At 44.2% G+C, this 26,499-nt stretch overlaps 1 protein-coding gene across 10 annotated transcripts in view; it reads right to left on the reverse strand.

The window, feature by feature from the left end:
- Positions 1 to 6,169: 6,169 nt before the first annotated feature.
- The window catches only part of cpeb3 (cytoplasmic polyadenylation element binding protein 3), a 35,274-nt gene continuing 14,944 nt past the window's right edge, over positions 6,170 to 26,499 (reverse strand). For 6 of the 10 annotated variants that reach the window (XM_076742723.1, XM_076742726.1, XM_076742727.1 and 3 more), the window contains 8 exons: positions 24,085 to 24,141; positions 20,647 to 20,670; positions 18,863 to 19,030; positions 17,445 to 17,534; positions 9,844 to 9,962; positions 9,180 to 9,294; positions 8,479 to 8,660; positions 6,170 to 7,038 (listed from right to left, as the gene is read on the reverse strand). In XM_076742723.1, the coding sequence (XP_076598838.1) occupies positions 6,811 to 7,038; positions 8,479 to 8,660; positions 9,180 to 9,294; positions 9,844 to 9,962; positions 17,445 to 17,534; positions 18,863 to 19,030; positions 20,647 to 20,670; positions 24,085 to 24,141 (983 nt within the window). In that variant the 3' untranslated portion in view covers positions 6,170 to 6,810. The remainder of the gene's footprint in view (positions 7,039 to 8,478; positions 8,661 to 9,179; positions 9,295 to 9,843; positions 9,963 to 17,444; positions 17,535 to 18,862; positions 19,031 to 20,646; positions 20,671 to 24,084; positions 24,142 to 26,499) is intronic. The other 4 variants (XM_076742724.1, XM_076742729.1, XM_076742722.1 and 1 more) reach the window with 1 other exon arrangement.

Consider the following 26,499-nt stretch of genomic DNA (forward strand, 5'->3'; position numbering starts at 1 on the left):
CTACATGTCTTGTTTTCTGTGTATGTGGACAGTGATGGCCAGTAGATGGTGTGGTTGTACATCCAAGAGTAATAGTGATGCTAAGACTGGAACTGAATGAACCTGGAATATTATTCTGACACAAGCTGTATTTAAGCATCATTTAATGCTTTATTGCAGACACACTGCAAAGGAAAACCTCTGAAAAGGATGTAGCAGCAGCAGCAGCAGCAGGTGACACTTATAGGAGTTCTTGTCTGTCAGCCTTAAAGTCGGTGGTCAGGGTTCATTGTTGACCCAGTAAAGCTGCTAAACGGACTCTGTGGTGAGACTGTTTTGCCTACTTCTGTTTCCAAGGTCAGGAATGAAGTGTCAATCTCAACTTTTAAGCCAACATGGACGAGAAGTCCTGAAAATGAACATTTAGGGAAGCAAATAAAGGCTAAAACAATTTTTCATTCTATAAGCACCTGAATGTCTCCATGTGGAATCACGACTGTTTAATGTTAAAGTTTAAATATTACTGAACAGAAACAAACTTTTGAATTCTTTGTTGAAGCTCACAATTCCAGGTCGAACAGTCGAGAATGCAGTTTTGGCCTTTTCCTGTTTCTGCGCTCACCTTTCTTGGATCATGTGACTGACAGAATGTGACCTGACAGCACAGGTCTGCTTTGACCATCATCTGAGGTCCAGATGTGTAAGTGTGAGCGTTTCATCTGGAATTTTGGTGTGAATTTCATTGCAGCTTGATAAATGTACATACTGCATTTCAAAGTGGTATCAATTCAAAGTGAAACCACGCAGATTCAGACAGATGGGTTTTCCTCACAGCCTTTCTTTGCTTCCACAGAATCTCAACATCTACTATTGCGTGAAGCTGCTGTGATCTGTTGGAAAGCTCCAGAGCAGCTCGCAACTGGCCTCTGATCATCATTGTGGATGCTTTGTCTGCCTCACCTGAGATGTGGAGCGTGAGCCCGTTGCACTGACAGGACAGATGTGTGAATATAAAGACAGTAAGTCGCCGTGGGCATGATGCAAGTTAGTACTGGTCAGCTTTTTCATCTGGTGCATTAACAGGGGACAGAGATGACAGAGGGAGAGGATGCCATGCCAAAGACCACAAGGCTTCACAGCGTCATACAACTACGTTTAATAAGATTTGCTTATTAGTACAGAAAAAGGAGAAATTAAGGTGGGAACTACAAACTCTGAAGCAGTAGTAAGCATTAGCAGCATTGAGCTCCATGTTTTCAAATCACAGTTAATACTGCAAAAAGTTCAGACCAAGTCAACAATCTCAAAAAGCCTCGCCAAGATAGACCCAGTGTTCAAGTCAGGAAATAAAAACCTAGAAAATAAAAGCACAGACGCCTTACGGAAGAAAAAACAAAAACAAAGGTACAGTTCAAAAGTGGTGGGATGATTGTGAAAAAAGCACACTACCAATCTTTTTTTTTTTTCATCTATTTTTGAGATCACATGACGAGACCGACAGCGTTTACCTACCCAGAGAACGCCCATGAAGCAGAAGTGAATATACAGTTTACTACCCAAGTCTAGTTACATGAAATACATACGGATATCTATAGAGAGGAATATATAAAATGACTTCCATCATCCAAATCATGATCTTTTTCATTTGCACATACACTTTGTGTTATAGTTCAGGTATAAATCGTTTTAAGTGAGAAACTTAAGAAAGAAAAAAGGCCAGGAGATAAACACTTGGTGGTATGGTGGTGAATAATACTGAGCTCTGGGAGAGAGAGAGAGAGTGTGGGACTGTGTGGTATCAGCATCAGCTGAATAAACTGGTAAAAAAAAAAAAAAAAAAAAGACCAGCCAGAAATAACATTCTCACGTGAACGTTGGAGTCTCGTTTTGGATGAAGACAGTCGAGGACGGGGTGTCAAAAACACTTCAAAACAGCTTCAGCCTCAATTAAAGGACCTGTTGGACATTTTGGGAAATATGCTCATTCACCGTATCAGCATCACATGTGCGACACAGCGGCGTCAATCTTCTCTGAGTGCATTTCCCAGAAGGTCAAACCAGCCCTTCAAGGCAGAAAATGAAGGATTTTGCAGAAATTTCAAAAAATCTAACACAGAAACAAACCAAAAGTTGGGGAAGAAAACACTTTAAGCCTTCATCTCCTACGATCAGTTCCGACTCTACAGTGACACATGCTCTTCCCAAACGCAGCACATGAACACATCTCTACATTTACATTCATACTTAAATACAATCACACTGCGCTCTGCAGGGGCCGAACCTACGGGGAAGAAGAGGAGTGTGACGTCGGCTGTTTCTTCAGGAGGAGCTGTCGGACATTTCATATGTGAGGACATGTCGCTCTCCACTGCGCAAAGTGACGAGGGGTTACTGTCGAGTTAGTGGTAATAGCAGTACTGGCGTAGCAGAAGCAGTGGAAGTGGTCGGCAGTGTTGTCCATCTTCCACAATTACATCACAACATACTGCATGTACGCTCCATTCCGCCATTTTTATTTTATTGCCCATTCATTTGTTTACATTGCGAATCACTTAAACATCACCAACCACCAAATCTGTTGTTTGTGAGTAGTATTTTTTTTTTTTTTTTTCTCCGTAGATCATTTTCACACTAATGTAAGCAACATCAGCGAGTTAACACATAAAGCTTAGCAATTCAAGAATCGAGACACTTTAGTAACAATATTACAAAGGTTTGTTGTTGTTTTTTTTTTCAGCTTCAAAAGGAAAAAGTGAACAAACGGAAAAAAATAAACTTTTAAAGAATTAGCATCATAAAATTAATTTATTCCAAGTAAAAATACAAAATAATATTAATGACATTGACCAGATATGAAAGTCTCCCCCAGAAATAACTATTAATGGTTGAGAAATAAGTCTGTAAAGAAAAAACACGAAATAAAAATGAAACTATGTAAATATGTTTAAATTCTTTTCTTTTTTAGCAAAACTTTCTAAAAATAATGAAAATTTCTCAGTACAAAGGCTACATTACTACTGGAAGGTACTAGCAGGTAGAGTAGGTAAATACACAGTAGAAAATGATTTTAGTGAATCACAATGCTTGCAATGAAAATAATTCTGCAATAAAGATTTATGCCTCTTTTTCTTGTTTTCTTCTTTTCTACAAACAGTACAAACAGTATTGCACATTACAACAAAGAATCAAGGTTCTTAGCCTTAAAAAATGGGACTAATTCAAGTCTTGCGTGAATATAGAAGGCCACCAGTCAATTGATGCACCTTGGGGGCTCTCGGTCAAGTTACAGGTGAAAACACTTGTGTCTGTTTGTGTTAAAAATAACATTCTCGTCTCTCTGCCTCCGGCTGTTCAGTGACTCTCGCAAGCCTCCTTCTTTTTTTTCCTCCCGACGGCGTCAGGCTAACAAATCAGGGTCACCTTTTTTTTTTCTTTTTTTTTACAAAACAAAAGGGAGCACATGCTTTTAGGAAACATAAAAAACTTCTCTTAAAAAAATAATGAACAGAAGATCTCATTCACAACTCTGGTCAGCATAGTAAATGATTGATTATAAATATACAAAAACGTGGGAAATATGTTCAGTTTTCTCTCTGAGCACCTGATAGATTTTTTTTTTTTTTCCTAGCTTCTCTGGTGTTTTTGACCAATTTGACCAGTGGGACACTCACCCTCGCTTCCACTGTAATAAAGTAGACTGTACTCTCACTAACTACATCATTATATTAGTTATAAAGCTCTAGCTCCTTCAGTTGTTGTCTTTTTCAAAAAAATAAATTCTTAAAATAAAAGCAAATAAGCATGATAAAAATAAAAAAATCAACCATCTGTTAAATCATTTCTCTCGAAGAATTAAATTAATATATATTTTTTTTCATCTGAATAAACTTACTTAGAAAATATCAGTTTCTCTCCTAATATATTTCAAAATTGAGGTATTGCAAAAGATCTTGTCAGTCAGAAAGCACGCTTTGTCGTCTTGTTTTTTTGTCTTTTAACAAAAAGAACTGCTGACCGTCGAAAACTGTTCAGATACAAAGAGTAGTGCATAACAAATATCTATCATAGAGAAGGAACAAACATAGAAAACCTGTCTGGGTGGGGAAAGAAATGTCACAAAAACACCCAGAATTCACTTTCATAGGGATACTTATTATTACTCATGGTTAGCCTCTTATATTTTTGAAGTCTTTTTTTTTTCTATCAGTAAAAAAGTATCTTCTGCTTTGTTTCAATCCGTTTTTTTTTTCTTGGACAACAAAAACATCTACCCTAAAGCAAAAAAAACAAAAAAAACAAAAAAAAAAACAGTTTGCGACTAAAATGAGAAAGAGGAGAGGGTCTGCGGGGCGCCAGCACGGGCCAATCACAACTCACGGACAGAGAAAGAAAAGGGGGGATGACACACATTAACTTGCAATGATGCAGGATCCCGTTCGGATTGTCCACAAAACTGCTAAAACCAGTGTAACTTGGCCCCCCACCCCTTACCCCCCCCCCCCCAAACCAGAGCCGCCCTGACTCCAGCAGCCGATAAGTTTCTATGCATTGCATTCATAACTACCAAACGCGCCCCCCCCTTCCCCACCCACCCAATCCTGTTTGCACTATAACCTTTTGATAACTGAAAGATATATATGTCCACCGTTTTGTTTTTTTTTAGCAGGTCCATTACTTCAAGCTTTGCAGGAAAAAAAAAACATCTGGATAAATATGGTTACCCCAGCCTGCACATCTGCATCTTCAGGCAATGTTCCCACCCCAACCCCCACCCGGCCCACCCCAGCCATGTAGTGAGAGCATGTGCAGAGCTCAGTTAATCAACCTCAAGTCTCCAGTAGCTTCAATGTTTCATCTTATCGACCCCACCCCCACCCCACCCCACCCCACCCCCCAATTCTTCTTCCCACCTGCCCTCTCTCCTCATCTAATCGAGCGCACCGCTGCAGGCCGTACGAGCGGGTGGCTGTTCCCTCCGCCTGTCAGGTGGTCTGCCAAAAGTCGAACACGTGAGCTCTTTGGTTGCATTCTGGGACGTAAACGTGCGCTTTTGTCAACGGTGGAACGAATGAAAAAAGAAAACCAAAACAAAGAGCTCAGTTCTCTGTTTAAGCTCACGTCGTTGCGTCTTCTCTTCGGATCAGACTCTTGTGTTTGTAGGCCTGTTTGTGTGCGTTAAGAAAAGACAGCCGTCCGTGTGTGTGTGTGTGGGTGTGGGTGTGTGTGTTCAGGTGTGTCGAGAGGCTTCTGTGTAGACTGGTGCAAGTGTGTGTACAAGAGAACATATATACGTGTGCATACACTAGTTATGAAGTTTCACAGGACTTCTATGTCGGACAATGACGACAGTTAAAGCGAATCACAGTTCTAGGCATACTCAGACCTAACTACATACGGTATAAAAAATTGCACAATTATATCAACAATCACTGCAAAAAAGTACTTCACCTATCATAGACACTTTTAAATGGTACTCCTACATTTAATTTGATTTGTGATTATTAAGGTTTGTTTTTTTTTTTTCCCCCTGTCATCTGGATGCGTTCGCTGCCCGTTAAGCGCAGGAACCGTCTGCTCCGGCCGCCCTGTGGCGCGGCCCCGTCGGCCCGTCGGCGGCGCGGCGTCGCCGTCATTCCTCCGACCAGCCTTCCCTGTCTCTGTCCAGTCTCGTGCGAGTCGAGCGTACGTCTGTAGTGTGTTGTGCAAACATGGGCAGAATCGAATAGTAGACATGATACTGAAAAGTCTATTGCATGCAGCAACCTGATTGAAAGAAACATGCAGTTAGGGGCGACCCACCCTGACCCCCCACAAAAGGTAGCCATCATTGTCTAGGGGCGCCCCCCTCCCCCTATGATAGCTCGTCATTTCTCTAGATCTGTTAGTTATTATTTTACACCCTAGCCTGAATAAAGTACTTATGGTATCTGTTTATACCATGGATTTAGCAGCAAAGCTATTGCAGCATTACATTTACATAACACTAAAAAATAATGTTATTATAAAAATAAAGACCTAGAAATCCAAAGCAAACTAATCCGATTGCGCATATGAGGTATTAATATTTTCAGAGTCAAAATTGAGAGCGAATATAGCCGGTGTTATTTTTACTCTGGGCGACACGGCCCACACTACTGGATAGTTGTTACATCTTGCTACATCTTATGCCACCTAGTTTAGCTTTTCTGTATGCATTAATTTCATTTGCCTTTGGTAATGATCTTTTTTTTTTTTTTTTTACTCGGGGCAATATAACTACAGCTTTTGAAAATAAGTGCATGCTCCTTTTACATAAAATTTAAATTATCTATTTCTGTATAGATAGGTAAAAAAAAAAAACAAAAAAAATATATATACTTTTTAAATATTTGTATGGTCCCACCTCTGTCTCAGTAAGGGGGGGGTCCAACAGGACGTACCACACCACCCAGTCAACAGAACGGGGAACTGAAAGTAGCCAGGCGTCTAACATACCATCCTGTCTGTGTGTGCGTCTGTGTGTGTGTGTGTGTGTGTGTGTTTAGTGACATTTTGTGCCAAAGTGCAAATTCTAAGCTGATAGACTTTCGCATTTCATTTCCCCGCAATGCTTCATCAGAGGGGAACACTAGACAATGAGTTCAGAGCCATGTGGTATGAAGACAGTCCCATGGATTTGACGGTATGCTTTTTGCTTTTTTCATGAGGTGTTTGTGGGGAGCAGGGTGGAGTAGGCGGGGCGGTTGGGGGGGAGGGGGGGGGGGTTGCAGCGCTGTCCCGGCCAGTAGGGTAGGAGCTTCTCGGGGGTCGTGGGGTGGCTTCACCGGGGCAGGGCTGTCTCGCGACCCCCCCTCAGCTCCAGCGGAAGGACACGTGTCGAGGGCGGTCGCCCCCCTCCTTCACCAGTGGCTTGTGAAACTCTCGGCCGGCTCGCGAGTGGATGCTGGCCCAGCAGTACTCGCAGTAGTACTGCAGGCAGGTGACATTGGCACAGAAGAAGGGGGCGAACTTCCCCCCGCAGCGCGCCCCCTGACACTCGTCACACATCTGGTCGTCCAGGACGTACGGCTTCACCTCCACCTGGATGGAGAGACGGAGAAGGAGAGGTGGCGTTTAGTTTATTCTCATCCGCAGCTGCAGCATAGTTAGTCGCCCCCCTGAATGATCTTATTCTCACGAAACAAGTGAAATGATTCCTATAAGACAGGTGAAAAAGGTGCATTATTTAACTGGTATCTTCCTCTTCTTCATCCTGGACTACTACACTGTGAAACCAACGCAAACAGCATGCAGCTAAACCAACAGCTCTGTTGATCCAGGTGCGTTCGCTCCTTCAAGCCATCCTCCGCCCCCACGCAAGGCAATCTTCTAAAATCAAACCGAGGCAGGTATCCTCCCGTCCACCAGCGAAATGAGTTTGACCACAAAGCCGGGAGACAAGAAATGAGCGCTCAGTCGCCATGGAGACGCTTCAGTTCACGAGCAGGCAGGGGTGGATGCTAACCTTGCTATGTCGTGGCCACAAAATGAAAGGTTATCAAATCCTTCAACTGCAGGCAGGAGACCGTCCCTCTTAGTTAGACTCTGCAACAACTGCAGCACAATATCCACAAGACAAACGAGGCCAGGCCGAAACGGCGACGCGGCCATGCTGTTAAACACCAATATGACCTGAACGGACGTGAAGCTGACTGGGGGGTAATGAGCTTCTTTGTCCTATCATCAGGAGCCATTTACAGTTAATGGAACTGTGGACGCTGAAGGCGAGAAAAGAGAAAATGAGAAAGAAAAGTGGACGAAAGAGGCACCTTTGTTCCTCACCACAACTCTAAACTCAAACAGTGATTCTCAAACATGTGCCCCACTTTCTGCAGAGGATCCAGACTCTTTACCTCCTTCTTCCTGTCAGCAGGAATCATTTCTGTAGTCAAAGACCATGATGTGATTTACAGCTTAAAATGAAAAATCCTCGCCTGCTTTCCTGAATGCTGTTTTCTTGAATTGGTTTTGAACATCGTTTGTATTCCACCCAGTTCCAGTCATAATAATGACACCCTAACCCCCCCACTGAAGATCGATGGTGATATGCGAGGTGGGGTGGAGTGCCCCGCCCTGCGGAGGCTCGGCTTCCTGGCTGACAACCAGTCTCTCTTGGTCACGATCTGTCCCGCTGCATTTGGCCAACGCGCCTAAAATAACCAGGCTGCAGCAGAGCCCCAGTGGATATACATGTATAGGGAACTACTATAATTAAACCAACCCTGTGTGTCTGCAACTTGAAACATCTGTCGGGACTCCGGCAGCCAAAGGCCGTAGTGATTGCACAGCCGGGCCTGGCCTTCCGTTATTGTAGGCTGTGCTGTGCAGTTGGCTGCAAACCCGGCTATAATGAAAGCTCTGATACATGGGAGAGGGCTCAAGCAGAGTTCAGCTCTGCAGCATGCCTTAGGAATGACTGTGAAAACCTCAGCTGTGGTGGAGAGTGGGGATATTGTGAATGGAGCGCACAAACTCACTCACCCTTTTGTCGATGTCATTGTGCTGCAGCTGAACGAAGCGAGCGCTGATGGCAGCAATGTAGCTCTGCTGATTGGAGAAGGCCACGCGGCCAGCCCCCTTCGGGTATTTGAGCTCGGGGTCAGTGTCGATGCCAGCGTAGCAAACCCCTCCGTACAGCCGGTCCATGATCATAGCCAGCTCCACTGGAGACAAGTCAAGAAAAGACAAGGGAGAGAGTGATTAGTGCTCCAGCCAGGCTTCTTAGGAGGTTTTTCTTCTTGAGTTAAAGTCCAAGTTTGGCATTTCTTTCGCCCTCAAATTGAAAGTGCTCAACCTTTCTTAAAAAACGAAGCAAAAGGTTTAACTTGGACTTTTGTGATTGACGCTTTTATTACCCCATGTAAAAATCTATCCTACTCCACTATTCATCAGAGCAGCAGTCTCAAACTGCTGGTATAATTAGTAGGGGTCACATTGCAGACAAGGCAGTGATGTTTATCCCAAGAACAGAAGGACTGAGCCTTCCATTACACCATGAATTCTTAACATGACGACCACTTGGCCCGCTTCCTGGAAACCCAAGTAGAGGATTGCTTTCTCAGAGGGAGAACTTTCATTACAGCCTCCAGGCAATGAGCTCCATGCCAGCCAACATTATGAAACCAATTTAGAGGCTTCTGCGGGATCGCAAAAAAGATATTCCATTCATATTAGCTGCTTACCTGCACGCAGGGGCCGTGGCACCCCCCCAACAAAGATGGTCTTGCGGGGGTCCAGAGGCTGGGAGCCGTCCATGACAAAATCACTGTCGCTCAGGTTCCAGGGACGGATCTGGACCTGTGCAACAAATAGGAAAAAATGTCTGGTATGCTTCTTGTACATTTATTAGCCATGCTAGCAAGCGTGGCTCTGTGGAGGACGATTCATGGTCCCCAGAGGATGTATGCTAATGACCTTGTTGATTCCCTGACCCCATCATAAGGTCAAAATTTCAATTTGTCCATTACTTTGGTTTGCAAACCTAAAGACATCAGCCTCAACTGTACTTTTTGTTTTGTGCTAGTTATTAGCATGCTATAAACATAAAAAATGCTAGCATTATTATTGCAAGCATGTTAGCATACTGACTCAGTATTTAACCCATAGCACCGCCGTGCTAATGTACAGCCTCACAGAGCTGCTAGAAAGGCTGCACACTCTTATTTTGTTTTGTTATATGTATCAACTCTGTTTCTGTTGTTTGTGTACAATTCACTGGATTCTGCTTATTTGAAGCAGGCATTTTGTGACCTAACAAAAAGCTGTAGCTTAGGACAGATGGGGGAAGAGGGCGGACAGGCAAAGACATAAATCTGCTTAAAAGCTATTTTACTGAATGCCTCTTACCGGTTTGTCTTTGATGGTGGGACTGGATACACACAGGTAGAGTTTGCCATCCTCTTCGATGCAGGCGTCGATCAAGGCCTGAACAGAAGTCTCTTCCTGGAAGAGCAGGAAGGCGTAGCCTGGAAAGAAAAGCAGAAACTTGAGAAAAAAAAGACAGAAACTACATCTGTTGCACGTAACAGTCATACCCTTGTGACCATGATGCTTTACTCTGTCCTCTGGGCAACAGTTCATACACATCTGAATATTTTCTACAATGTCTACATTGTCACAATCCCATGACTAAGGCCCATTTTCCTTGTAATTATTCATAGTTTCAGACAACTGCGTGTCCACACAGACGCATGACCTTGCAGCCTGTTCTTCTGTCCTCTTTTGCCTCGCCTGCCTCCATAAGAAGCTCTACCCCCGGCACCTTGCTGCCTGCGCCGCTTCACATTAAATGGCTAAGAGTGCTCCACTCCTAAAGGAACCATGCAAAATTGATCAGCCTAACCCACTGCAGATCTTCCCTGAGAATTGGTTCAGGTAGAGAGAGTTTGGTGATGTCTGTGCGAGGCGGAAAGAAAAGAGCAGTTCAGACAGTCACTCTGTACTATTGAATTATTTAGCACAGAGAGCAGAGACCTCATCCAAGGTCGGAGCTATTAAGCCGTTTGGGGAGGGACAGAAAGCCAACTCAATAAGGTGCACCCATCACACGATGCTACAGGGGTCTGCGAGCAAAATGGATCAGATTTATACTGAGAATGAACAAAGAGGCAAGCTGAGAGCCCAGAGACACTTTCTGACAGCCAAATATACTTGGCATGAGTGAATATATTTGCAATACCATCAAAAAGGAGCAGATGTTGGAGCACACAGTCGCCTCTGAACAGGCTGTAAATTATTACTGTATTGCTCTGATTAAGTTAGCAGACGTCCGCCACCACCTGTGGCACCCATGAGTCAGGGGAATATGAGCTGCTGTCTGAGTGGAGCAACTGGGATGGGAAGATATGAACAAGTGCACACGGTCACACATGCACACCCAGAGACTAGTTCCTACTGGAGTACACTCCGTCTCCAGCTGCCAATCATTCCGTCTGTGGTGTCCCACGAGGCTACTACAGAAGCCACATGTTTCGGCGTCTCTTAAGAAGTCTGCTTTTATAAACCGCCTCTCAGTATCAGCCATACGCAAGCACACAGTTCAGACAATGCACTTATGCAGACAAATGCAAGAGTGAAAATGGTGAGGGAGAGAAAAGTGTAACTGTCATGTTTCACTTTGAACATTCCTGAGCGGAGCTGCTGCAGATGAGATGAAGGGAAAGGAGGAATAAAGCCTGACTCGGCAGACCCAGTCAACTGTGGTATGTGGGTAGGTCTAAGTGAAAGTGTGTATCAGGACAGGGAGGGAGGAGGAAGGGCGTGAGTGTGTGCTGTAGTTTGGGAGGGGGGGAGGCAGGGGGGAGTAAAAGCAAGACGAGAAAGAAAAGCCAGCGAGCATGAAAGGTGGAATGGAAAAAAGCAGGTGCGTAAGCAGGCGTGTGTGTCCTCGTGAGGTCTGAAACTGCTGCGGCTCTGACGGCGACCTTTGTCTGTGTGTGACGCGCGTCCTGACGCATGTGACGTGTCCCCTGTCAGTGACGTGACACTGTCCTGCTTAGAGCAGTCACGGCAGTTGTGACTTTCTGACATTTGTGTCTATATCAGCAGTGGACTCTGTAGATCCCCATGTGGCGTATGAGGCTTCGGTGTTACAGTCTGATGATGAATGTGAGAAAAAAGCATGTGCACAGATTAGAGGACAAATGTGAAGTAAGATCCAAAAACAGCATTTTTATGGTAAACCACCAAAAACAAAACTTCACTGAATTGGAGCTAAAATGTCAAACATGTGCAGGTTCCAGCTTCTCACTTCTAGGATTTGGTGTTTTTCTTCATCATATACGACCATAAACTGAGTAGCCTTAAACTAAAAAAAAAAAAAAGCAATCTGAAGACATCACTTCAGGCTCAGGGAAATCATAATAGGCTATTTCCTTATTTCCCAATTATAGTTAATAGAATTCTGTTAGCAAAGACAGGAGAAAATGGACATCCTTGTTCTGCACCCCCACTCTGAAACGCATTCCATGGTCTGCTATTAATATTGATTTTAGAAAGTGTTAATGCTGCCAACATAAATCATTTTTGCTGAGCACTGATACCATGATGATGACTTTATACTGGCAACACATGGAAATTAGAATAAGCAAAAAAACATTTATAGTCTGAAACAAACAAACCAAAAAAATCCATCGTACTTTTAATAGGCTGCTACGTACTTCAGGAGGGCTCCAAGGTGTCATTTACCTTCTGCCAACAGCAGAAAAAAAGTATTATACTAATGGCAGCAGTGACAATAAGAAAAAACAGTGAGTGTGGAGAAACAGGTCTGTGTGTCCTCTAGAGAACTGCAACATAATCATTAAGTGATGACAACACAGACACCGTAATTATTATGATTATATTATGTGTCCCTTTTGGATCAGCACCAGACTTTGCTCCATGCTAGCACATTAACATACACGGTGTGTGATTGTATGCTTCTAGTATTATGCAAAGTAACCACACAGGCTCTTATGAATTTACAGTTTTTAGTGGTTGTTATTATGAGCTGTGTAGAGTCAAGTGACAAGCTACCAACCTCAGCGGGGCTATAATGTTTTCTCTAACAACAAGCTGAACCATCGTGGGCAAAACTGAAGTATTCACAATTGCAATCACTTGCTTTAAGTGGCCGGCTAATTGCCGTCTTTTTATTGGTTGACACTTCTCTCCAGGCCAACCACAAAAAAAAAAAAAAAAAAACACAATTAGAGTTGATTCTTTTTTTTTTTTTGCATCGTCATCTTTCTCCACGTGCCTCGTCATCACCCGACATAAGACCCCTGTCTCTGTGTTGCTGGGTTACATAAAGGGGGTTTGTCATTGGGAGAAATCATGTGGTTTAGCACTGACATCCCCCCTTGGAGAAAAAACAACTGCAGTCTTGCACAGAAAAAAAGAAAGAAAAACAGCATGAAAAGGCAGAGCTAGCCAGCAGCTCATACAGTCTGAAGGAGGGAACAACATGTTCCATGACCCAGGGCAGGAGAGAGAGAGAGAGAGACAGGGAGAGAGAGAAGAGGAGGAGGGGGAGAGGAGCGAGGCAGATGGAACGAGAGGGGAAAAGTGAGAAAAGGTAGGGAGAGAAGCAGCATGAGTGACTGCCATACAGACAGAGAGTTAGAAAAGACATGGGAGGGCACGAGGAGCAGGAGGAACATGGGGCTTATAAAGCTGCTGCCTACTTTCAAGGACCCTGTTAGAAAGTTACAAAAACTGATGCAAGAGCCCTGGAAAGCGAGACAGACAACCTTTTCCATGTGCTCCACTCAATTTCACACTGAAAGTCCAGTAAAACCGCAGTGCTGACTTCTATTACCTGTCAGGGCAAAACCAAATTTACAAGTGAGGACACCTAACTTCCAGGCAAACTTCAGGTGTTTAATAGAAGTCAGCGTTATTAGTGGAACAAAACTACGCACCAAACAAGAAAGAAAGAAAAACACCAACTTTTACAGCCTTAAGTAGGTCTCTCTGCTGGCATCTGTCTATTATTATCCTGCACACTTTTAACAGCCCTAATTCATGCAATCAGGCCACATTACAGTTCAATTTTGGACAATATAATAGGGAGACTCGATTCGGTCAGTGCGTACAAAGCTGAATGAATACGGCACGGCTTAGCACTACGCTGCATCAACACTTCAGGCCTCCCAGTAAAGCAGCCTGTACCAGATTCCATAGGGCTCTATGCCACTTTAATGCTCTGATATTTAGTCTGAATGGTGCTGAGGATCTGTCTTTTTCCATCAGCCTTGCGCAGTGCAGAGGCTTACACCACAGAGGAGAGCGCAGATCTGCAGTGGCTCGTGCCTGAGATTTATAGGGCTTTGCTGCTGAGCTCCCAGCACAGTCCAGGGAGGAACGGAATATGTCCACCCGCAGCATTTTCCAGCCTAAAGAGCGCTGTTTACAGACAAACAATAGGCAGACTGCCTTGTGGGTTGCGCAGACTAACCAATGACCTCATGCCGGACAGTCTTTACTGTAACAGAGGCCAGCAGTTTGACTCATGGGGAGAGAAACGGTAACCTGAACAGCAACCTGATGACAATCTGGTTATACAGAGCGTTAGGCTAGGCTTTACTTGGGTATAAGATAGTTCTGAACGTCTCATCTAAGTATTGACAAGAAAGTTCAAGGCAAAGCAACGTGCTACATGCTAACGCTAATATCTCAATCATCTTTGAGTTGTGAACCCAGATTAATGGTCTGAAAATACACCTCTGAGTGAAATATTGCATTGCTAGCTGGCGCGAGCTTATACTTTACATTATCCACATACCACAAAGAAACCGATACGGTGCGATCACTCACTAAGTAGTACACAAACATCTTTCCGCAGCTATATCAAAGTCCCACCTTGCTATCCTATTCTCTCCATTACCTCATCAACTCAAACTTGTGTTGACTTTGCTGAAATCCAATCCATGATGACTAGATAAATGCAGTGAGCGTAGTCACAATGTGCATCTGTCTGGCTTTAATCGTGACATTTAAATCCAGGCTTATCTTTTCATACTCTGCAACAGACATGAGTCAACAGATATATTTCACGTAGGCGAGGGCACTGACGCGCTCTGTCCCGCTGACCAGAGGGACCGAGAACCAGCCACGCACTATCAGAGAAACACGAGCAAGAGAGCAAACCTGCTAAAAAATTCCTTCCTAGCTGCAGACACACACGTCGGCCTGTTCCAAAAGTCTGGAGGCAGTTTTGTGTGAAAGTTTGGATGATGCCAACCTTCCATCTATGCTATCTATCCCATGAGAAAGAGAGAGAGAGAAATCTGCAGAGGGCTGTAGCTCTGCCACAAAATGACACAGACCGACTGCTGAGCGCAGCTTACACAACGAGGAGAGAAGAGAAGAAAGAAGGAGAAAGAGAGGAAGAAGAAGGAGAAGGTTGGCAGCATGGATGGAGGGAGACCCAAACATCTGCTCTCCTAAAAACAAACACGCGCCCTGAAGCTTTGGAGCAGTTGGAGAGCAGTCAGTGATAGAGTGGTGGAGGGATGAAATCAAGCGTCGCTAATCATCTCAATTTGAAGAAGTCACTCACTGGATATAATCCCTACACGAGGGCAAAAAGAGAAATCAAGGCCTGCGTAATGCAGTGCGGTGTAATACTGCGACTGTTGCCACTGCAGCATTTGCAGCATCTGCTGCCATTATTTGAGCCTTGCTGCATTCATGTTGTATGAATACAGAGAAAACACAGATTTCTGTTTTTGAATGTCCAATTTGCTTCGCGACAGCATAAAAAAGCTGATAATGACTGCATGGCTGTGGCTCAAAGCACACTTCTGTTGTAACCTTTCGAACAAGCCTGACACAATTGCAGTATGACGTGAGCATTAGCATTTGTAGCAGTTTATTGCCCCCAGCGCTGCGGCTTCCAGCATACGGAGAGCGTCACCTCCTCCTCCTCCTTCTTTCCCCAATCAGAGACAGAAATAGCTCCCTAACATTTCAAGCTTATTGCCAACAACAGTGACGACAGCGTTGGGCGATAGGAGGGGGCGTGAGTGACAGCACCATGGCGATCACAGCTTATTGGTCACACTTTGTTTATGTGTGAGATGACCAGGAGAGCAGTGTCAAATATCACATTGTGCAATTTTACAGCAGCATCAACTGATTTTTTGACCACTGGGGGGCAGCATAACAAGCTGTAAATAATATTAACCTCCTTTTAGCAGTGTTTTGGTTTCCATTAACTCCCGAGATAAATATCTGGGTCTGCAGCAGCTAAATGCTCCACCGTAATCACCAGCTAGTCTCTGACTTTGTCTGCTGGTGCTGGGCAGGTATGCACAGTGCATTCATTGGATCATTAAACCAAAACAACAACCTAAAAGAGGCTAAAAAGCTATGAAGATTTTAAGGGATCTGCAGGGTGTGACCCAAATCCATGGCGACAAAACAAAATGGTACATCTTGTTGACTGAACACTTTATCTACTGCAGTTCAGTCACTGAATGAGCAAAATTGGTGCCATTGATGTGACTATTTAATCTTTTTTCTCTACAACAAAGAATGTAAAAAAATATCTCTCAAATGAGAAAAAAACAAAACAAAAAAAAGACCCTCCCCGCCAAATTTAACTAATCTCTTTTTAGTGAAAAACACATAAATCGTATCACATTTAAATCGTTATTGCAAAAGAAAAAGTTATACAGGAATCTGAATTGAATTAAAGATGTTGGAGAAGTTACAATATTGGAGCTGTGAAAACATAAAACCATTGAGCAGTTTGTTGATCCCTGTTCCTACTTCCTCTCCAAGTTGCCAGTTTTCTCCAAGTACCAAATGAGTCCTTGCCTGTCCCTGAAGTCGGACTGCGCCACATTATGAGTCATCCCTTGACCAAAACACTTTAATAACTGTACAGACACACATCGCCGGCAGTTTAATGTGAAGCAGCTCGGAAAGTGACAGCTATCTTCCATTCGGTCAAGCTTGGAAGGACGTTTAACACGAGGAGAGGCCGATGACCTCTTGATGCGAATCCGACATCTGTAAATCAGCCGTTACAGAGGTCCACACGAGCGTGCGACACACTCACACACACACACACACACACACACACACGCAGATGTACACTTGCTCTCAACCCTGAAGCTATTAGTGCTAAGAAGAACTCTGTCACCAGGCTTCATATTAATATGGAGAGTGTGACATAAACATGATATTTTAGCAGTTTCCCTTTGAATTTTGGAGTTGGGGGGGGGGGGGGTTGAATTAGAGTGAGAGATGATTTCTACACAGATCATTAGTCCCACATGTCTCCTCCCCTTACATGGCGGCAGCGTCCTCTCGCTGCTGTAAGCTCATTCATTCCCCTAAAAGGATGCTGCATTTTCCCTCCTGGCTTTGGATATTAGTAGAACCAAGCCTATTCAAAATAATCCTCGCAGGCTAAAAAAAAAAAAAAGGGGATGTTGAAAAATGAGAGTGGGGGAGAAACTGGCAGTGATTTTCGCAGGTCCTCCAGATGCAGCGTATTACCATCTGCCGATGGAATGTTAGTTATTTCCAGAGCGTCTTTAATAGCTTTCCTAATATGACACACAGCAGCTCCCGGGCCAGAGGGAGTGATGTACAGGCTTGGGAGAGGCTGGTGCTCCTCTGATCACCTGCCTGAAAATGACACCCGAGAGAGCAGCTGCTCAGAAAGAAGAACAACTTTCACACTCCTCAGGTACTTGTTCGAGCAAACACGTCTTGGGTCAAAACAGTTATGGAGTCATTGTATACTGTATGAGCCCTTCTGCAAGATGACTACAGGGGCTAACTCAGATAAACAGACATCTCCATGCTCACACAGCATGAGCCACGAATTCTCGGTAACACGATTCTTCACAAAACTCTACGATGGCGATGCGCCCGAGGTGATATTTATTGGTGTAGACTTTGATGTCTGATGGGAAAACACAGATTGCGCTCTGAGAAGCCGTCGTTACCTTTAGGTGGAAAGTAGGATTTGCTCTCAGCTTTGTGGGGCCAGTCCACCACCAGGTGCCCATAGCGTCGGAAACTGTTGGTGATTTCGTCTGTAAAAATGAAGAAAACAGGAGACAAAGCAGACTTGAATGTTATTTTCATGACATTTTAAGACAACGTTCATGGCTGTTCATGTAATATGCATGTGGCGGACTGTGCAGAGCCACACTCAGCGATGAGACAGGCACAGTTTCTATTTTTTGCCTTGTTCCTGCTGCAGTAGTAGCCGCTGCATTAAACAGGAACACAGGCCGGGCACATCCAGTCTGCACTGGGCTGACTCGTGCTGTGGAAACTCATTAATTTTTCAACCAGCTAAGGGCACACATTGTGCATCAGCTCCTTCGTACATGCGCTTGTTCAACGTTGTGGACACATATGAAAGGAAACATTCCATATTAATGTTAAACTCCTTGGCATGCTCCAGAGTTAGTGGAAACAATTACAAGTCCATGACGTAACTGGTCTGAGGCTTACAAATAAGATGTTTTTTTACATACAATACATTCAACATTTCTCTGAGGCATGGAAAAGCAGAAACTACTGCGATTCTTTGGTGCTGGTCTTTGACTTTGAGTAACTGTAAAAAGTGTTTTTTGGTTACGACTCATTGCTGTACAAAATGTACAGCAAACATAGTGATATATTCAGGCTATTTAACAGGAGCAAGCTAAACTGTAGGTCAAATTGATCACCTAGAAGGACTCCCTAAAAGAATACTGTGACATTTTGGGCATTACACTTGAAGATAGATACCTCTCTCATATCTGTACAGTAAATGTGCAGCTAGTTAGCTTAGCTTGGCACACAAACCGGAAACAGGGAAAACAGCTAGCCTGACTTTATCCAAAGGTTAAAAATAAAGTACATCTTTTTTTTTATTTAATCCATACAAGCATTAAAACAACACCTTGTGGCTTTGTAGTCATGTGTCAAACTATTTTTTGGGACTTGTCTTCCTGTCTTTCCAGTCTTTGTGCTAAGCTAAGCTAACCAGCTGCTGGTGGTAGCCTGAACTGTTCCTTTAATTTTGATAAACTGTTAAAAATCTGTTGTTTCTAGGTCATTGGTGTAAAAGCTTCAAACTGCAGAGCAAACCCAGGATTTTAGTGTACCTGAAGTTTACAGTGCCTGAATAGTGTGTTAAATGAACATCTTCAACAAGGAGTGTCAAGGTGAACTTAAGCAAGGCTTAAATACTTCACTGTAACTATTAGTGGCAAACAGCCAAAGACAGGCAGTTCAGGGAGGCTTCCAGCAGAGTACATACTATAAAGTACTCTGTATCAGTATGAGTCTGCAGCAGGGCAGAGCTGAGCCTGAAGGTCAGTGAAAACCTTTCTCCAAATGTGTAAATGAAAAACAACCCTGTGTTTACCTTCATCTATGTCAGGGGGCAGGCCTCCGACAAAGACCTTCCTGGAGTAGCGCTCCATCCTCTCTCCGTTTTGACAGCGGGTTGGCGAGTTCAGGCCCGGGGTCAAGGAGGGGTCACCGTGGCCGTCGTCGAGGAAACCATCCTCAAAGGGAAAAAGACAGGAGCGACCTGGGAGGACAGGAAAAGAGAAGGACACCAGGAAGAGAGACAGGGATAACAGGGGAAGACAAAGAGGTACAAGAGTGTGAAGTAAAAAGGGAGGGAGGGTGTGAGAGATAGAGTGAATTAATCACATCTGGAAACTATTACTGTACCAGGATCAGTTTGGATCCTGGGATTATCATCACAATACTGACTAAACTCTTAGAAATGTCTTAGCTTTCCCTACTGTGGGACATTCTGCCACGATTTGAAAAGGAACAAAAAACCAAAGCAAGACCAAAAAAAAAAAACACCATGTGGCCAAAAGTATGTGGACACCCATGAAGACACAATGACTCCCAGGAAAGAAAATGTTGACCAATCATACAATACATGGGTGTAATGTCCAGAAGTCCACATACTTTTGGCTATAGTGTACAGCAAATTAGAATCATGATAATGTCGTCTTAGGAACTTCCTGGTGACTCCTGCTCCTAATCCTCGTATCGGTGTCATCCTTCCTGAGTAGTCGGCATAATGCTGAATTGCAGCACACAGTGAGAATGGAGGACTGTTGATCAGTCGTTAATGAGCATGATTATGATGCTGTCTGCTAGTTGGACTATTTAAACACACTCAGAGGTTTCCACTGCTACAGCGTTGTTATAGTAATGTTTTGGTCTATTTTATGATTGTGGAGTTGCTTGTCCAATACTTATGTTCTATGCAGTAGAACCACATTTGTCTCTTTAGCAGGGTTAATATTTGACTTTTTGTGGTTAGCAATCAAATCTGTACATACTAAGGAATGCTGCACTTTCTGCCTCCTCCTGTGTTCACCTCAGTACCTTGTGAACACCTTGTGAATCGAAAGCACTCTGATTCAGACATCATTACTCACTGCACTCGGCCAGCTTCACGATGCTACAACTAAGACATACAACCCCAGCCCAGTATTGCAGTGACCTCACAAATGTCACAGCAGCTTCCCTCCTTGCTGAAGAGAGCAGAATTAGTCAAAAAGCACATCAAATCAGAGATGATCCATGTTGGAAGCACCCATCTTTGCCATTCAGATGATGAATCACTTCTGAGTCAGCTTCATGAAACCCACGAGATTCAGTTTGGAAGCACTCCAACTAAACATGCAATAACAGTTGAAAGGGTTTAGTGTTTGGTCTGGTGGCGCAGTCACGCTGCCGTGGACTGGAGCAACGGAGTCCATCCCTGTTGAACCAGATATTGCAAACAGATCACATGTTTTTAGAACTGCTTCTTTGTAACAGTTGATGCATTTGCAAGATGGCATCCCTAATTTGCAATATTTTTAATACATTTTTCATATTAAAACTATTGCAGGTAGAACGCTGACTCAGAATAGAGAAAAGAAAATTGGCAGACAGATTTTTTTTCCTCTCACCATCAAGCAAAACAAGATTCACATAGGTAGATTTGGTGGACCCTTGCCCCATGTTGATTAAATGCACAACATGGAAAACTGCGTGTCAAAATTAATATGATTTCATTCAATCACAGCACAGATGAAAAGCAGATAGTGACACCACACTGAGACCCCCCTCAGCCTCGGAGAGAGACGCGGCCGGCATGGCAAACAGAACCCCAGACAAAATGCCACACGTTACCTCTTCTGCGGCCATAGCTCCGGGCTGCTTGTCAGCACAGTGGGGGAAGGAGAGAGACACAAGGAGAGACAGAGGGTTGGGTCAGGAACAAGGGTAGGAAAGAGATACAGAGACATGGGTTTTGTGGAAATAAACCAGAACCAGGAACATCTCTAAGGCAACAGTGAAACCGCAGATGGCCACACCTAAGGTTCAGCAACAGGAGGAGGGTGATGATTACGGCCTGGCACCAGCCCACAGTAAACCTGCTGCACCTGCCTTAGCAACAAATGCATGCAGATGCTGCACCGGGGTGGGGGGTGCGGGGGTGGGTGATAGGTGAAGTTTAGTCACGGGAATGGCCGAGATATGTCGCAGCATAATGTGATGCTCCGCAGCCAGAGATCATAATCTCAGCTTAATGAACCCGCAAGGGCTCGCGTTCGTGCTAATCTTCTGTGAATATTCACAAATGAGGCCATAAAGTAGAGTACATGCAGGACTGAAGGTAGAGCAGGTTAGTCATTAGCATGGCCTTGGTAAAATATTAAGAGTTGCTCTCAGGTCAGGAATGGCAGGTCAGGTACGAGTGGAAACTTCCCACAGGATAAGGAGAGGGTGTTGAGGTAGCTGGCAGCCTTGGGATCTGAGGGGAGGACATGCGGGGGGGGGGGGGGGGGCAGGCTATGATGTCAGGACTGAACTATCTAAATCTATGGCAAAGTGTAACATTAGATAGAAGTGATCGTTTCTATCTAATCAGCTAATCACGTGCCACTTCTGTCTCAGCATTCTGTCTTATCTTGTTCAGATATTGAATGCTCATTTCTCTGCAGTGACTCAAATGAAATCTAAACAAATAAAGATAACAATCGTGAATTTAACTGGTGCACTTCTCTCAGATTTGGTTTTAGACCACTGGAAACAATGTATTGTTTGGACAAAAAAAAAAAAGGGCTTTCACTCACATTTCATCATCCCCTCTCTACTGATGACCAACTTTTATAACGTGACATAAGGTCAGACTACCAAGCAATTTCCATTCACTGAGGAAGGCCATGACATGCAGTTGTAAGCTCTAACTAGTGAACGGACCTTGAGATCTTTTTGAGAATTTTTTTTTTTTTTTTTTTTGTCAAAAGGAGTTACATTATTTCCAATTAGTCAAGGTCCATTTAGCTTTTTCCAGTGCTTTCTCCACATCTAACAGTCTTCCCACCTTATACGACCATGAAAACGTATAAGTGTGGACACAGCCTAAATTCCCATTCTTGGGTTATGTGACGACAGCCGAGCTATCACCATGACACCTGTGCAAATGCCAATCCTCTGAGAAAGACCAGTAGATTTGCTTGAAAGCCCAGGAAAAAGCTAGCAAGTGGGCCTTGAGTTCATTTTTTTGTCAAAAGGTCTACTTTATTTCCAATCTGATGACAACTGAGCTATCATCTCAGCTAACTAAGCAAATTCCATGCATTGAGAAAGACAAAGCTCTGGAAAAAATACACTAAATAGATCTTGACTCAAGATTTGTATCCTTGTTCAATTTTTTTCCTCCAAACTGCTGTTCCAAGATCAAAAATGAACTTTCATGCTCAATGTAGCTCAAGTTTCATGTGCAAAAATACCACATATTCTTTCAGGGTTGCATTTGAGCATTTCCCTAATCTATGATATGTGCCCACAAACAAGCTCAACTTGAATCTGCTGTGCCGCCAATGCAAAGCACAGAGGAGGCAAAATACGGCTAAAGATGGTGCAAATTCCAACAAACAGCAGGCGGGTAATGCAGTACTACACAGATCCTCCTGCTCCACTAAACGCATCAGTCACAAAACAGACTCGTCGCCTCAAAAACCAATATGGGCCTTTGTGTTGTGAGAGAGCCCCATTGTGTGACTTGCCCCTCTGGCTTCTCTCGGGGAATATATTGTCTCTGAGCCTCTTCTCCCTCGCTATGTTTTCATTAAAAAGATCTAGCTCTTCAATCCGAAAAAACCTGGGCAGTCTCTCTGCAGCTTTGCCCTCTCACCGTCTGGCAGAAACAAAGTCACCTAGCAACTAGGGCAAAATGAAGTAAACGTTGCACTGGGAAACCATCAGATGCCTCAGTGAGAGAGAGAATACAACCCATGAGGGAGAGGAAAAAAAAGGAAAAGTGAGGGTTAAGAATAAGTACCAACTTCAAACTGTGTGGTGTCTGGGAGAGAGAGAAAATGTTTGAAAGCAAACTGGGTGATTCCTCTGGGCAAGATGAATTTGATGTCTCCTGCTCTGCTCAGCTTCAAAGCCTCAAACACTTCTACTAAACTGTCAAGTGAACAACACCAATAAATCTGGATTGAGGACCAACGCTTACTACTCTCCACTCTTTCTTCTTCACTTCAAGTGCTAACGCCATCCGGAGAAAGTAGAGCCCTTACAGGTTCTCACAGCGTGAAACCTCAAAGCTAATGGGACAAAATGAAGGAGAAACACTGAGTTAAACACTTTCAAAGTTGAAACCAAAGCTTCCCTGTCTACACACATCACAGGCTACAGCGGAGAGAGCCAGTTCTGACAGTCTTGGAAGTTTTGGGCAGATCTGTGCTTGCCTGAGTGTAATCCCATGACACAACAGTTTAACATCAATCCGGGACACGTTCTCTGAGGATACAAGTGATGAAAGGAACAAAATGAGGAAGGAGCACCAGTGCTGTCAAGATGTGATGGTAGCTTCACCAAGAAAGTTTTTTGTGTTAGACAACCTCTGGCTTTACCGGATCCTATACCCTGTAGGCCGACTGAACATGTCCAAAGAGGAAACTAGGGCTTCGCTGATTTGGCTTGATCACCAGCCAGTCCAGACATCCTTGATATTTTGCTGAGGTCGGGACAAAAAGATGGGAAACATGATTGTCCCGAAAAGAACTTTAGGACGAGGCCAAAAAATGAATGTGTTAAGACCCAAAGAAATCATGTTTCTGATCAACACAGAACATTTGGAAGGGCAGGGCCTGGCCTGGAAAACTTTGCGGCATCCATGCAGCAGCATGTGGGATTAAGACCTGATTTCTTTCTCTGGCTCATCTCCTGTCACTGTTGGTCATCTGCTGACTGGTGGGACACTGGGGGGAATCTAGTCTTACATGTGGTGGTATTTTTGGATGTGCTATTCACAGGGCAACTGTGCTTCCCCCAGTGCTAAGAGGTCTGTCCTGGGTTTATGGTGTCAGGGAATCCAGACCAAAGCAAAGGGTAGGCAGGGCAGGTGTGCCCAGTGCATAGCGACATGGGCCCCTGTGGTTAGAGAGCATGTGTTTTTCATGGGAACACGCCACAGAAACATTTCCCATTCTTAATTCTTTCAGAGCACAGAGGACAAAAAAGCAGCGGCAACACTTATCAGTGAAACTGCAACAAATTCTGATTAATTCCAGACGGGGAAGATGATGGGCACGACAATGAAATGTGACTTACTGTTCAATGGCATTATGTGGTCTGCTCCAGGATGATGAAAGTTGAGGCCCATACGTCCTGTCAGAGAAAAAAAAGAAAAGAAAAGATTTTACAAAAGAGGGGAAACATGGAAATTGCTGATAAAAGCCACCCAGTTGACAGACATTTTTTGTTTAATCTTCCATTCTACTGTTGGCAATGGGAAAATGTCAGCCATGATGAAATGTTTAACATGAAATGAATAAACAACAAATGTACCCAATGCGATACAATGGCAGAAAAGACAACCACAGAAAACAGATGTGAAAAACGAGGTGGAAGCACACATTCCTTTGTTGTCACATATCTCATATGCACACACATGCACACAACAACAAAGGCAGCTAGAAGGCTAGGAATTCAACAGAGCATGCATTCTGCTATGGTGACAATGTGTGCGTGCTACAAGGGCCCATCTGTCAGTGCTTCTGTAGGGAGAGGGGTGGTGTGGGACCTCTAAATGAGACTCTTCCTGGTTATCTCTGTCTTCCTACTCATACAGGCGACATCAAGAAAAATACACTTAAGCCGAGGCAGAAATAGCCTACCTGGTTTAGGACAAAACACTGCCATCTCACTGTCAACATCATTTGCAGTGGCAGCCACAGAGGCACACCCTTCATCCCTAACCACTTAAAATTAGGGCCCTCTGTCAAAATCCGCCTACACCAGCTCTTTACTCAACACACAGCTAACAAGCAGCCTACCTAGAGGCATTTCAGAAAGACAGAAGGTGAAGCAACAGTTTCATTGGGATGCATATGACATTTGGCAAATACTCTTTTGATTTAATGAGGCGCAACCTTGGTAAACCAGCCCATCCACTTGTACAGAGAGTCACTTCACTGTTAACACTGAGGTGGTGGTGGTGGTGGGACGAGGTGGGGGAGAGAGGTCGAGGGGGACAACCGTAACGGATATCTTGCTTTACTGCTAGTGTATGTTTCCCCATATATGAGATGGACTTTGAGAGACAGACAGCTGTGTGTTGCAAGCTGCTATGGCGCAAACAAGACAACATGTCAGAAGTTTCAAAATTTGGCCATAGAAGACAAATAGCGCGAGCAGCGAGGGGGCCTCTTCCTGATTTGCAGACAAAAGTGGAACTATCAGTTAGACCTGGTTGAAAACCAGAGAGGCAGGGTAGGGGGAGGACAAAGGGGGCGGCCACCCTGCGGCTCCACAGATGTGGATTTCCACACTCCTCTCAGCCAGTCAACATCCAGGCAGCAGTAGGGCTCGGGGGCAAATGGAGGGTGACAAGCCCATACATTCACACGTTTGTTTGAACATGCGGATATGTGTGACATGGCACAGTGTCACATTATCTTATATTATCATCTCTTCTCTACTTATTATCATGAGGAAAGGAAAATTTTGTTGGCAAAGACTATATGCTATGAAAAGAAGGACTGTCCTGACACTGAGGTTTTTTTTTTTTTTTGTTACTCTCCAGAAAGCTCTCCAATAATCCACTTTCACCAGCCTTACATCTCATCGTCAGGCCAGGCTTTCATCTAAGTTTGAGAGCTGCAAGGGATGGCTGCACAGAATCGTGTATTGGTAAACATGTGGGTGGTCTATTTGTTAGTCCTCCAACCAAATTACAGGCTTTAAAGCCCAATGTCTGACTGGCTAAAGTGACCTTGGGAATGAATCCCTTATAGCTCCACAGCAGACCATGCACTTTGACCTTGTACCACTGCTTTTGGCTGAGGATCAATAAAGTACAACATTACATACTAGAAACTAGTACTCATGCTCCATTGAACACATTGACAATCAAAGGTGTGACTTTGCTGATAGGAGGGCAAAAGTCACAACATTGCTTGCCTTTCCGTCTACGCTGGTCATTTTGGGTGACGGAGGGGGACAGTTGCCCTCCTTAAATAGTTCTGGGCATGTGCCATCTGCTTCCCCGAGGAGTTGATTGGCAGGGCCTGAGGGGCCCCTGAGTTGTTGCTGCTGCCGCTGCTCTTCTGGTGACATTTCCTCATCGAGAGCCTGAGCTATTCTGAACCTCCCCATGATGGTTGCACAGCAGCACGGCCACTCGGGAGACACGCCATCCACTTCCTTAGGCATGGATCCAACAGTTCCTCCCTTTCACGCGTCTGACAATCTTCAGACTGGACAGTGACCTCGCTGTGACCGCTTCGGTAGAAATGTGATAAAGAGCAGGGGATGAATTAGCTGGACATAGCTAGTGCCCATCAGTTTGGGATCTGGTGCCCTGAAGAAGACACTCCGAAGTTGTCATTGTGGGGGAGTACGAGGCCTCTGAGGGGTTTAAGAAAAGCAACTTTGAGGGCTGTAAAGAAATGTGAATCTCTCATCAACTAAGAAACTGGTCTGTTGACAGAGCACGTGGTCCTGTCGAGGGTGCAGAGGATTCAA

Source organism: Chaetodon auriga, chromosome 11 (genome assembly GCF_051107435.1).
Source record: "Chaetodon auriga isolate fChaAug3 chromosome 11, fChaAug3.hap1, whole genome shotgun sequence".
Classification (NCBI taxonomy): domain Eukaryota; kingdom Metazoa; phylum Chordata; class Actinopteri; order Chaetodontiformes; family Chaetodontidae; genus Chaetodon; species Chaetodon auriga.